At 38.1% G+C, this 13,883-nt stretch overlaps 1 protein-coding gene across 1 annotated transcript; it reads right to left on the bottom strand.

Annotated features, from left to right (window-relative positions):
- Positions 1 to 10,510: 10,510 nt before the first annotated feature.
- LOC107045079 lies at positions 10,511 to 11,190 on the bottom strand. Its single transcript, XM_015267210.1, has one exon. The coding sequence runs from the start codon at positions 11,150 to 11,152 to the stop codon at positions 10,538 to 10,540; it is 615 nt and encodes a 204-aa protein (XP_015122696.1). The 5' UTR covers positions 11,153 to 11,190; the 3' UTR covers positions 10,511 to 10,537.
- Between the last annotated feature and the right edge of the window lie 2,693 nt (positions 11,191 to 13,883).

Below are 13,883 nucleotides of genomic sequence, written 5' to 3'. Positions count from 1 at the left end.
CCCCCCCCCCTCCACCAAGTCACAGCATTTCCGGCTTCGAGAAGTGTTGGATATCCACCATATCACGTAACCACAAGACCCCCCCCCCCTCCCATCCACCGCCCGCTGCAAGAGTCATGATCAGACTCCCCATCTGACCCGTTGTGACCACCGCGCCATCTAACGGCCCGATTCCGAAGTAATATCCAGGATCGGCTTTGTTTATCTACTTAAATACAAATCATGTCGTTAAAATTTATGAGGCCATTTGCATACCAATTCTGGATTATGCTCACCCCTTCCTCCTATTCGCCAGGTCTGGAACACAACAGATNTTGCATACCAATTCTGGATTATGCTCACCCCTTCCTCCTATTCGCCAGGCCTGGAACACAACAGATCATCGGTGTTGCTGAAAGGACAACGCTTCGCAAAATGACAAAAATTCGCCATCCCGACAATCCCCTCCACAACCCATCAAACTCCCTCCTTTACGAACGCACCAAAATCGAACCCATCCACGATAGATTAAAATAATTAACATCCAATTTTGTAAGAAATAAGTTGGACCATATTCTCGACTTTTGCCACAAGCGCAACCCCAACACTTGTTCTCGGTTTAAATATCCGCCCTTCACTCTCCTCGAAAATCCACAATCCATCCGTAGAGATCAATCGGATGATAGCATCTGGGGAGAAGAAGTGTCGGAATAAATAAACAATTACCTTATATATATCTTCTTTCATTCACCCGAACCATTCAATGTACCATCTTCACCTCATTATACTCTATTTACACTGTAATGATTGTTCTTTGGCCTCAACAAAGACTCAATAAACCCTAACCCAAAATTCTCGATTATCCAAACACGGCCAACTCATTGCCTTCGTTCTCGTAATCCGACAAGTCTGAAACGCGAGAAACCATAACGCCAAAACTGGACTCCCGGAACAATCAGCAGCTCATCCAATCCTTACTTCATGTATTTTNACTTTTGCCACAAGCGCAACCCCAACACTTGTTCTCGGTTTAAATATCCGCCCTTCACTCTCCTCGAAAATCCACAATCCATCCGTAGAGATCAATCGGATGATAGCATCTGGGGAGAAGAAGTGTCGGAATAAATAAACAATTACCTTATATATATCTTCTTTCATTCACCCGAACCATTCAATGTACCATCTTCACCTCATTATACTCTATTTACACTGTAATGATTGTTCTTTGGCCTCAACAAAGACTCAATAAACCCTAACCCAAAATTCTCGATTATCCAAACACGGCCAACTCATTGCCTTCGTTCTCGTAATCCGACAAGTCTGAAACGCGAGAAACCATAACGCCAAAACTGGACTCCCGGAACAATCAGCAGCTCATCCAATCCTTACTTCATGTATTTTGGACGCCAGCCGATTTTTAGCAACGCGGAATCGACAAACCGCAAACGGAACCGTATTTTCTTGAAACTAAATACTGATTGTCCCCAAAAATCCAATAACGACAAGAAACATATCACAAACCATACGCAGAAATGTGGATTACGAGGTTACGGGATTTACTCGGCTGCTCAGTGTGCGGGTCGTGGAGAGAGGGGTGGATTCGTGGACGAGAACATCAATTAACAAAGCCAATCATCGATCGAGAAACCAATAAACCAATGTCTTAAATTCTAAACGGGATAGGTAAGGTCGATATTGACTAATAAACATAATTGTACTGACGTGTTTTGCTATTGCCGATATTAATACAAAATCGTAAATTCGTACAAATACAAAATTACATCAATGCGACTCACAATAATTTTAAATACTCTGAAATGATCCATTAAACTCCAAAAGACTCGAAAGATGCGAACAATAATTTTGAGTATGAAAAAGAAAGCGATCCCAATCCAAAGTTGATAGAAAGAAGCAAAAGTATTGTCCACGAGGAGAACACGAATCCGAGAGAGAGAGACTATAGGAAGGTAGCGTACATGCGAGAGAGAACGGATGAGGTAGCTACGTGAAATAAAACAGAGAGCTCACGAAAAGGTACTAATTTTTCTTATTTTCGACTGTAATTGATCGAATTCCGAATTCTGGAGCGCCTTTGTAATGGTTTCCCTAACTCTTACGCCATTTAAAACGCATTAAAATCGGGAATCTCATTCACCGAAAAGGTAGCAAAATGAGCTAGGGAGCTTGAATCAGCCACGGGGCTGATTTACCGGAAGGGAGCATTTCTAACCCGGAAATGGAGGTTTTCTCCAGGAAAATAGGTAGCTTACGGTCTCCAATAATTTCCAAAATAATAGCTTATTCATGAACGTAAGAGAGCCTAGATAATTTTCTTGTTCTGGATTCCAACCATAAAAGTAAAGATAACTAAAAAGATAGCGTCCCCATGCCCAACCGGAATCCAAAACTCAACGAACGCTCGAGAGTATTAAAACGCGAAAAAGGTAGCTTCATAACAATTCAGGTAGCATCATTTTTCCTCCAGAACTCGTGTGAGTCAGAGAAATATAAAGAAATAGGTAGCTTAGAATAATTACGTAAAGAGAGCGAGAAAAGGTAACAAGCAAAAAAAAAGGTAGCAGTGAAGTAGATAGCGAGTGGCATCAATCGCCGTAGCGAGACGCATAAAGCATGAATTTTAGCCCAAACGTTACGGTAGGTAGCATTATTACTATTTGAATTTATTCAGGTAGCGTAATCATCATTTAAATAATTTCAGGTAGCTTCCAGGGAGCATTTGGGTTTGTCTGAAGGGTTTTCTACCCTTCAAACCATGAGTATCGGTGTTGGCGTCATTCCGAGAGGTAGCGACGCCATTCGGTNGTTACGGTAGGTAGCATTATTACTATTTGAATTTATTCAGGTAGCGTAATCATCATTTAAATAATTTCAGGTAGCTTCCAGGGAGCATTTGGGTTTGTCTGAAGGGTTTTCTACCCTTCAAACCATGAGTATCGGTGTTGGCGTCATTCCGAGAGGTAGCGACGCCATTCGGTGTGGTCCAACCGCTTTACCGGAAAACCGCACTAATTCACTTTTAATCACTTCTAAATAAGTACACGAGTACTTACCATAGTCTGGAGCGTTGAATTTGACGGTAATTGGGTTGATTAGCCTCAATGATTAATTCCGAACTAATTTCCGTAAGGGAGCAACGCGGAGAAGTAGCTCACACGTGGTCGTCCGGGTGGACACTGTAATGGCGACTATCGCGCGTATGTCCGCTCGGGCCTGTTGCATAGTGGTGGGGAGTCTGGGGGAGACTAGCCCGTACGGTGCTGACTCGATTGTTGAAGATGTGAACTATCGATTCCCGGGGTAATTGAGCGCGAAATATTTAAAGGTTTTAAATTTGAATTTTCATATAATTGATTCTAATTATTTTAACTAAACAAAACTGTAATGACTTGAACTTAACGCGAAACTGAGATGGCTGAGCGGGTCTTCACTCCATCTACGACCGGAATAAGGTAGCTTATCTACAGAGGGCACTCTCCGGAGAGAAATTAGGACTTTACCAACGAAAACGCAAACTTAACTAAACTAAAAACCCAATGGCGATCCGTTTCGACGACTGGGCAATCGTCTCCACGGCCTTCCAACTGAAAGTCGTAACACTCTCGCTCAAGGGAGCGTAAGCATTTCAACTCGACCTATGTACTCAGTCTATCGACAAACCAAAAAGGAAACACTGGGTAGCACATTATCATGGCCAAATATTCCACGGTGATATCCTGATCCTTAACCGAATTTACGTAGGAAAATCTCAAAAATACTAAACTCTAACTCAACAAAACTGACTCGAAAAAAAGAAATATCTGCAAAATATCTGGTTTATTTAATGAAGTTATTTAATGAATATTGTTCTGAAAATTTAGGGAATCGATTCACGCGATAGGTAACCAATTTAAGTAGTTCTCCGAAGTAGAGTTAAGGTAGCAGGTAGCTCTAATTCTCCGTATAGATTTTTATTGCAAAGAAAAGGTAACGGCTTATAAGTTTTTACTCTCTCTCTCTTTCTATACATAAATACCCTGGAGTTCCGCAGGTGACGAATTCGCCTGGAATTTCGTCACAACACCAACAAATTATTACTGTATACTATGTACTTATGAAAACACTTGGCTGAAGGCCCTCGGGCGATGGCCTATTGTACGAAATTTTTTTTTTGTTTGCAATTTTCTTGCAATAAATTCCGTTAAAATTTAAAAATTAAGTAATTGTTATGTGGAGCTGTCGATTTGATGTATTTGCTTAAATAGATTAAAAATTTGATATTACAATGTTCAATAAGAAGAGTTAGATGATTATATGAAATAAAATTGCCCTGATAAGGAGTGCATTTAGCACTTGAAACGTTGGCGAAGGATTCAGAATAAATTGATAGTGTTGTGCAATACTACATAATGGCCCTAATAAGGTGGTGTTATTATGATTTTTGAAGCGGTTGAGAAAAATTAAGCGTGATAAACGTAAAAGAAGCTTTATTTACGCGTAATTTACGTTTTCAATTTGGCCATAAAATACGCTTTTTTTGAAGGTTGAATTCCGATTTTCATGACGGAAAAAAGCCACCAGACATCATACTGGCCTTAAGCTTAAATTGTGTTTAGCAAACCGTGAATTACTTTTCATATAACTTCAAGAATAAAAGTCAGTGAGCAAAATGATAATACAAGGTAAGCAACAGATAAAGGAGGGAAATGTACGCTAAAACAGCTTATACTGAGCTTGGCGACAAAGGTCGAATGTAAATTACACAATGGAAAAATTGTACAATTTCATTGATTATGGGTTCAGTGAGGCTACCAAGGGCACGCATCCCAAGGGAATTTCAATCAAACTTGCACAGAGCTTTCCGTCCGGGTAAGGTTTGCAAAACTCGGCCAAGGATTCTCCTGGATGTACTCTCGTATCAATGGCAACTGTACGTGTACATCATAACTGAACGGATCTTTGTTTACGCGACAGAAATTTTCCGCATGATCTATTTTTAAATTGCCGCAATATCAGTGTCTGAGGAGTTCAGGAAGCAGAAGCACGACTCGAGGGGAAATGAGACATCTTTTTTGAACTCCCAGGCCTCCTTTCAAACTCCTTTGGAATCTGAATTTTTCCTTCGTTCTCTTTTTGATCTCTCTGATCGACGAGACCTCCATTGCTGCTCTGCTCAGGAGATGCGAGTACTCTTGATTCTCCATATTTCTCTTAGCTTTGCGATTTTTTCTGGCTGTCTACTAGGGATGATGGGCGATGCTTTAAAAAACGTCGATTATTAAAAAAATTCACTCACGTTGGTAGCCGAGTGGGCTAGACGCAAGTTTAGTGTGCGAAAGGTTGTGAGTTCGATTCCCCGTGGAACCGAATTTTTCAACGGAAGGCTCCGGCGAGCGGGAGGTTGCTAATAGAGTAACCGCCTGTACCGGCATGGGTTTGCTGTGGTTTCCCATGCTACTCCTATGTTCTATTATAGAACTTCTATAGAAGGGCGAATTCGGTATAGTGTAGAATCCACAGCCGCATGCGTAGAATTGGATAGAGTGCCGAAATGTGACCCGAAAAGGGGACTCAAAAGGCCTTGAAAAAAATTTTTTTTAATTGATGTTTTTTCTCATTACACAGGAAAAAAACACAAATTAAAAAAAAAAATTTTCTTCTTGTTTTTATTGAAAAATATATATTTAAAAAATACAACCCGAGGAACTTACGTTTCAATCATCTCGACACAGGTGTGTTGATTAATTGAAAAAAATATATTGAATATTTTCCGTGGCCGGATGTTAGCTACAATAATTGTTAAAAAGTGTAATTTTAAAAAATTTGAAAAATTAAACTAAAACAAACAATAGACGACTGGACTTGTCCATTTACCATTTCTAACGTATATACCGTAGAAAATAATCACTTTTAATTGCGGACAAATTATCAATTTTTCTATTCTCAATCAATCAACATTATGATTCGTTGAAAAAATGGGAAATTTTGCTACATTGTTGAAAAACATCGATGTTTGAAAACAAGAATTGATAATAGATTAATCGGCCGTTAAAAACATCCATGTGCGGGCATAAAAAATCAAGATTTTCGATTAATCGACAAACATCGCCCTTCTTTGGCTTGAGACACCCAAAAAATTGAATCGCATCGTTTGTTTGAGAGAAATCGTAGCACAAAAGTACAGACCTGTCTCTAAAAAGTATCGGGAGAATTTCAAAGGGTCACACGTGAAAAAATCATGAAATTTACACAATAATTTTCGGGATCATTACGGTAAGCTCCTCCCCTCGGGTCGGGAAGTTGAAAAGACTACTAATGCAAACTAATACTACTAATGCAAAAAGTAACGGCCTCATGCCTTCTGTCGGATAGGCTCGAACCCGAAGGCTGTGTGTTTATTCGGATATCGTTTTGTCTATTGTGTCGACAAATGTTATTGTTTCACATTATTCTCATTTATTTTATCATTAAACTACTAATCTACGTGGGAAGTGAGAAAAGTGGCAGAAAATGGGTTCAGGTGGGTGGCAGGAACAGCAAGTGATGCCTATGAGCATGACAGAATCTCGGGCTTCATGTGATTTGATTTTTTTTCAATGCCTGATTTTCATGAATTCTTTGATTTTGAAGTTTAGAAATTCAGGCGACGCTGCTGATTTTGACCCTTATCTGTATCCCTGATGATGAGATGAATTATTGTCTCCACCTCTTTAATTTGATTATTTTTCTATAAGTTCATATGGGCTCATATGGAGATTGCATGGCTGTTAAATTCTTTAAAAAAATAAAAAGAGTATCCTATTCTATGTAAATAAATGGAAAAATGAATGGATGAGTTTCAAGACAAAAGGCGTTGGTTGGAGCCTTTTATGAATAATACAAATCTCAAGTTTTCAGAGGAGGTCAATCAAATCGAATCTAATCGAGTTTTCTGCAATTTTTTGGCAGTTTTCAATAATCTTTGAATTTACCGTAAGGGTAGAGCTACTTAAAGCCCCATGGAGTAGGACTAATCTAGTATTAAAAAAAAATTAATCGCTTTATCGAACAATCCACATCCCTCGGAGATAATCGATACCCAAGGGCCAACTATTATCATTCAATAGGGCATTTAGACGCTGCACTGAGAGAAAAATATAATTCTTCTCACTATATTCCATCACCATCGAATTATAGTCAAAAAGTCCTCAACAATTTTTCATGGGTTACGGTAACTATGGCCGGAGAAGTAATTACTACAATGGAATGTAGTCATTGCAACTATTTTATAGTTCTCCTCACGATAGATTTGTCGTGGTTACTTTTGAACTTTGGTTAGTTTAACTGCATTTTGATTTGCAAAAATTACGCTTGTGAAGTTACTATAACGTTATGTGCCGCATACAAAAAAAATCGTATCGTTCATCAAAATGCCTCAACTATTTTCTTATTGTAAATCAAACTTCAGATTTTTCTCTCAGTGTGAAAATATTCAGTTGATTGAAGGACGAGTGGAAGAAAGCCGCTCGATCAGTTAAACTTCTCATCGGATCAATCCGTTTAATAGAGCACAGTAGACCAAATCCGTGACGTCATTCAACTGGAGGATGTGATGCACATATATATGTATATATATATAGAGTCGCGGGACTGACGGTGGCTCGTAATCGGGTCAGAGGTACTCGGAGGTCGATGACCCATTGCTCTCAGGGTTGGCTTTTGCCAACACCACCCCCTACCGCCGCCCCAGTCCTCCGCCAACCTTGTCGGATCCTGAATGGGGCCGAGCGGTGCACAGCAGCATTCCACAAAAATCAACCACAATAACGAGTATAATGACAGACAAATAACGGAGAAAAGTTCTCTTTTAACCGTATCGATCCATGTGAAGGTGAACGCTTATTTGGAAATTGGAATAGTGTGGCTTCAATTGGATATCGGCTTAATTATTTTCCATTCTTTACAAATTATCGAATTCGAGTCGCACACTACGCTTGGGGACAGAAGGGCCCCACACGTATGACAAATCGTATAGAAATTTTCTATTTCGGATTGCGCATAGGATTTTCGTATATGATATTCGAATATTTCTATACGGATATTGTTTATACAAATTATTTCTATGCGATTTCTATAGGTTTGATTCTATACGATCCACTGCCACATGTATAGAAACATTCACGCAGAGAAATTTTCTAGAAAACTTCTAGTGCTGTTAAGGTATAATTTCTTGGTATTTCTACTGTAATTTTTTGTTCACAGTAATTGTAAAAAAAGAGAAATTCATTTCTTACTATAATAAAAAAGTATATATAAGATAGCACATATATATTTAGTATATAATACATCGCTAAAAATGAAAAAGAACGCAAAAAGCAAAATAGAAATGACGAAGAAGATGAAGAGGATTATAACGATTGCGAATAAATTATTCAATAATTAACTTCTCATTGTGAAAAACTTCGTTGAATCCATTCATTTTTCCTGCATTATTATTGAGATAAAAATTAATGAAAGTGAGAAACGATAAGGTTTTACTATTCTGGCACGTATGGAAAACAATACGCGCGCCCTATTCTAATTACATAAAATGAAATGAAAAATGGCATTTTATTCTCAAAATATGAAAAATCTAATTAGAATAAAAAGGGGAGGGGAAAGGACAGGCAACTACAAATTCAATGAACTCATTGTCTACACGTATATCATGAAAAACGTTTATTAGAACGTAGATTATGTCTACATAGAGTTGGCATACAAAACATTCTCATTCCAGTGAAGTGTTAATTTCATTCGCATTTTCATCGTCTCACGTTCTTGAATTTCGTTTTTTCCCATGATTTGATGGTCTTTACATCTCTTACAACTATAACATCAGTCACACGGTGGTGGGGAGAAGAAGGGGGGAGGGGGAGAGTATCTACAAGGCACTAGAGTGGATATCGCACCGGTCCTTCTTCTCCGAAAAAGATTAATCGTAATTGATTCGAATTAATTGTAATTGTTTACGGAAAAATTATTTCGTCGCTGGATCAATCAATCATTACTCTTATATTTCTCCTTTAAACGTAATTGGAATGATTAATTCACGGTCTAATCGTAGGAATGGTCTATTTCATTTTTTTGGACTTCACCTTATTCATCTTCTTGCTTTAAAGGCTCTAATGGTTTCCCCGACTCGATCGAATTTCAATGAGTTTATCATTGTTAAATAGTGTCTCGGGAGAAAATGATATTTTACCCTTTCAATGTGACAATTAAATTTCATCGTAATTGACTTGATCATAGATACGCTCGTCCCTCAATTGATCTTGTCATCGTGATGGGAGACATGATATGACACGTTGCTTATTCAATAATACAATTTAAGCAATTCTTAAACTCCTTCATTGGGATTTAAATTGTTATTCAGTACAAATAATTGTTTTTTCAGTGAATATCGTTAATCATCGTTTACGTGTGTGCATCGTTAAATTGAAATAAAAAACGAGGAAATTCAATCTCATCTACACTTCGGTTTTCTCATTCTAACTTATTTCATCGTCGTTCATATAAAAGTGAGCAATTATTTAATTTTCATCGATTTAATTACAGCCACAGTTGAGGCCTTAGAAAATTTTAATTGAATACGATTTTTAAGCTCCTGCGTTACCTTAAGTACTTGCATCGAAAGAGTCGGGAATATTTTTATCGATTATATCAATTCAACTGTGTAAAAAGTAGGACAATCTTATCCCTACGATTACCTATCGTCTTCATTCCTCATCAATTTCAAATAGTCTCGTGTTGACATTCATTGATAATTACTCAAGTTTATTCTTAATAATACCGCGAGATTCAGCAGAAGTTCCTACGAGGTCAATGACACCAGATCCAATGCGTTGGAAACGATTTTTCGTGATTTTATCACTCAACAATTGTGAACAATTCTGTTCTGGGGTCGCGTCATTGCGATTCTAATTCTAGTTTCAGTCATTCGTTAAAATCCCAACGAAGAACAAAAGTAATTCAATTTAATCTCACAAAGTAATCTATATTGAAAAATAAGCTATCAGACTTCTGTTACCTTTGACCACAAAATAAATATTTTTTTAATAATTATATTTTTTAAATTATTATACTCCTAATTTCATTGAATTAATAATCCCCATTTATCACTCAACAATTGTCACCAACCGTCCAGCTCTCGCCAGTAAGATCTTAATCTTAGTATCATACATTCGTTGAAATCCTAACGAAGAACAAAATCATTTGAAATTAATCTCCCAAGATGATCTGAACTAAAAAATAAACTGTCAGACTTAACTAAAACAATCATCAACCAAATTTGCGCAAATACAGCGACTCATCATGCAGACAATACGACGCCCAACAAAATTGAAAAATCTAGTCGTTCCATTCTGTTACATTTGTAATTTGGCGTATTTTTTAAAATGATTAAACTCCTTATTCCATTTAATTAATAATCCCCATTTATCACTCAACAATTGTAACCAACCTCGAATCATACATTCAACAAAAATCGACTGGTTCTATTCTGTTAAGTTCGGCCACTTCACAACTCCTCCTCAAACCGTCACATTTATCTGCGGTCAATGTTCTTTCTGTACAGCCTCATGTCGTTGCAGGTGCACGGTGAACTATATTGACTAGCATTACGTGGCACTCTTTGCGTCGGCAGTCCGGACAATCCCCTCACATAAGTATAAGAAACCGGCTCCCTCAGGATTCTCTTCGGGCTCTTCTTCGTCAGCTTCTTCTCCTTCCCGTTATTCTCGAAGACCCCAATTTTGAGGCAGTGCAGTGCCCTCGTCAAGATGTCAGTCTTCGAGGTCCTCTTCAACGAGTCGCTGTCCGTGCTCTGCCCATCGGAGGGGCTCAGCGAGTGAGAGGGCGACTCTCTCGAGTGGTTGCGGTTATCACTAGGACTCCACGACCTCGAGGATTTGTTATTCGATCTGCCATTCTGACTGTTGAGGCTCGATCTCGACAAACGCTCCTGCGATCGCATCGTCGATGCCTCATGATTGCGGAAGCGATGGAAGCAGCGACTCCTCGACGAACTTCTCTCGTGATTTCGGGTCTTTGAGAGACGCTCAGCACTCCCGGTCGAACCTCCACTGCTGCAGCCGCTGTCTGTGCTGCACTCGTCCGTTTGATAGAGAGATGAGTCGGTTAGTCTCATCGTGTCGTCCATCTCTCAGCCGATTCGCGAATCGGCTTTATTTATTGAGGTGAATCTCCTGAAGGCGCGTTGATTAACTAGGATCAATGCGATTACTTGTAATTTTGTAAATTACTTGATTGCACTTCAAGTGTCTGATTTTTATTTTTATTTTGCTTGATTGGTTTAATTTGTTTAATTGGTATCAGCACAAATAGTGTTCAAAAAACACTTCGGTTTCTTTGGGCTCAGTTCGGTGTTTGAATTTTATTTCAATCACTGGTTTGAATTGACAGACTGCAGTTGTTAAACTCTCAGTCATCGGTTTCGCACTGAAGTCAAACGGGGTTGTCACTGGTCTTATATCTCCTCGCTGGGGTGCTGGGTATACAGCGTACGCCTGCGCCTCGTTCGTCATACACGTGAGTAGGACTGGTATTCACAACAACCCCCTCTTGGTACTCTTATAGATAGAGGAAATAGATTTTCGAATGTATTGCTGGAATCGTTATTCATTTATGATTAGAGGTGATACATTCGTCTGTTTGCAACGAAGGTTTTAGGAAACACCTGATAAATTTGAAGATCTCGAGGTGTTACTGGGAATAATTTCCTACGGGTAAAAAATAATTCGAGGAGTTAATTTTGTAGAGCAATAAATTCATTGATTTTTCTCTATGCACTGAGAGAAAAAATTTTTTCTGCCGAAAAATTACGTGTTCCACGGGAGAACGTTTGATGGGGTGGAACAGATTTACTTGAGGGGAATTAATCAACTTGGTAGAAAGAAATTTAATGTCTTTCATAAGAATTAAATTTTCGTTGTGATGATGAGAAGTATCCGTGGAAACATTCACGGAAAAAAATATACTTGAATTGAGTATGAAATATACTAGAATCAAGAATAATATGAGGTGTTCCACGCCAAATGAGTCAACCGCTGATCCCCACCCTCTGGGAAATTGATGGCGATTTTTTTACGATTGGGGAGGTTGAAAAACTATATCTCAAATTTTTTCAGATTTTTTCGGCTACCCAGTTCGTAGATGTGATTTTTGTTTCGTTTTTCCGGTTTTTTTCAATAACTTGAGTTCTATCCATCCGATTTTGATTTATTAAGCGTCAAAATTTTTCATTTCCTACTGCCTATAAGAATATTTTTAGTGAAATTTTTTTTTTCGATCTCTAGATGCGCATAATACTGACTTTTCGAATAAAAAAGTTGAAAAACTTGAATTTTGCAAACTACGTCACGGATGATTTGTTTCATTTTTTTCAGTAATTCTTATAATCAAAACAAGTATTTTGAGCCATCATTCAAGTTGGGCATCGTCCTGGATCTATTTTATTTTCAATTTTTTCTTTTCGACATTCCGTAAATTTGGTCGCAACATCTCAAAATGGCGTTGATTGACTTTGATTATAGACAGTACATAATCAAAGTCGTTTTGTGGTGTTTGCACAAAATTTGCGACATTTCCAAAAGAAAAAATGATCCAGGAGGATGCCCAACTTGAATGTCAACCGTGACGTAATTTGCAAAATTCAAGTTTTTCAACTTTTTTTTTGAAAATTCGTTATTATGAGCACCTGGAAATTGAAAAAAAAATTCTAAAAATAGTCGTATAGGCGGTAAAAAATGAAAATTTTAACGCTTAATAACTAAAAATCGGACAAATAGAACTCGAGTTATTGGACAAAAACGGAAAAATGTGAAAAAAATCCCATCATTGAACTGGGCTGCCGAAAAAATCTGAAAAAATTTGATAGTTTTTCAACCTCCCCGATCGTAGAAAAAATCGCCATTCATTTCTAAGGGGGTGAGGGTCAGCGATTGACTCATTTTACGTGGAATACCTCATATACTTGAATCAAGTATATAATATACTCGAATCAAGAATAATATCAATCAATATAATCAAGTATATTTTATACTTGAATCAAGTATATTTTATAGTATAATATAATATAATCAAAAATTGGTAATGGTATATCTTTCCAGGAATCTCGTGTTCATTGTCTGACGATAGGGGAATTAATGACCATTGGGAATTAATGGAACTGTGTTGTGTCCTTGTGATGTATTGTCCTTGTGTTGTTTAGTCATGTAACTAAAATTCAAAAAACTCCCTGATGAAATAATCAAAGGGAGCACACAGGGGCAATAATCTTGATGATCAAATGGAAGAGATGAACGATTTGATCTCAATTTTATCACAATTTTTCCAAAAACTTTCACTCTCACAAAGCAACCTATACGTGCCCCCCAAGTTCGTCAAACTCTGCTGATGCTTCCTACATCGATGATGAAAAAAAGAAATGTGGAAACTTTAAGATGGAAAAATCCAAGATTGACAGAAAAAACGGCACAGAAGATACGTGGATATAATTGTGCAATAAGGCATGAAATAAAAACTGGAATTCTCTCAGGGCTGGGGGCGACTGGACTGGGGATGATGGAGAGGTTCGGTGTGTCAGCTACTCACGTGGGTAATTTATGAAAAACACGAGGGGTCATCGGATTTCATAATTGCGTCATGTATCAGATAAAAAACGAGTACACCTGCGAGGAAATCTGACGCTTCTCGAGTAACTGATGTCGACCTGATGGAGGACAGTTTGTAAATTTGGTTGAGGCATTCCAGTTCACCGACCGCAAGACCTGGGTCAATGCGCTGAGGTGGGAGTCGCCGAAAGTTTCTAATATAGCATCTCATCTTCGCGAATCAATAATCACGTCTCAGCATGTATTTTAATCGGGTTA

Source organism: Diachasma alloeum, unplaced genomic scaffold (assembly GCF_001412515.2).
Source record: "Diachasma alloeum isolate Michigan unplaced genomic scaffold, Dall2.0 Dall_scaffold_00871, whole genome shotgun sequence".
In the NCBI taxonomy this organism is placed as follows: domain Eukaryota; kingdom Metazoa; phylum Arthropoda; class Insecta; order Hymenoptera; family Braconidae; genus Diachasma; species Diachasma alloeum.
The sequence above is the reverse complement of the archived record's forward strand: the minus strand, read 5'-3'. Positions and strand labels throughout refer to the sequence as shown.

Bases quoted from the DNA above. Each gene is read 5' to 3' on its own strand.
- LOC107045079 (XM_015267210.1), bottom strand. From the start codon at position 11,152: ATGGACGACACGATGAGACTAACCGACTCATCTCTCTATCAAACGGAC.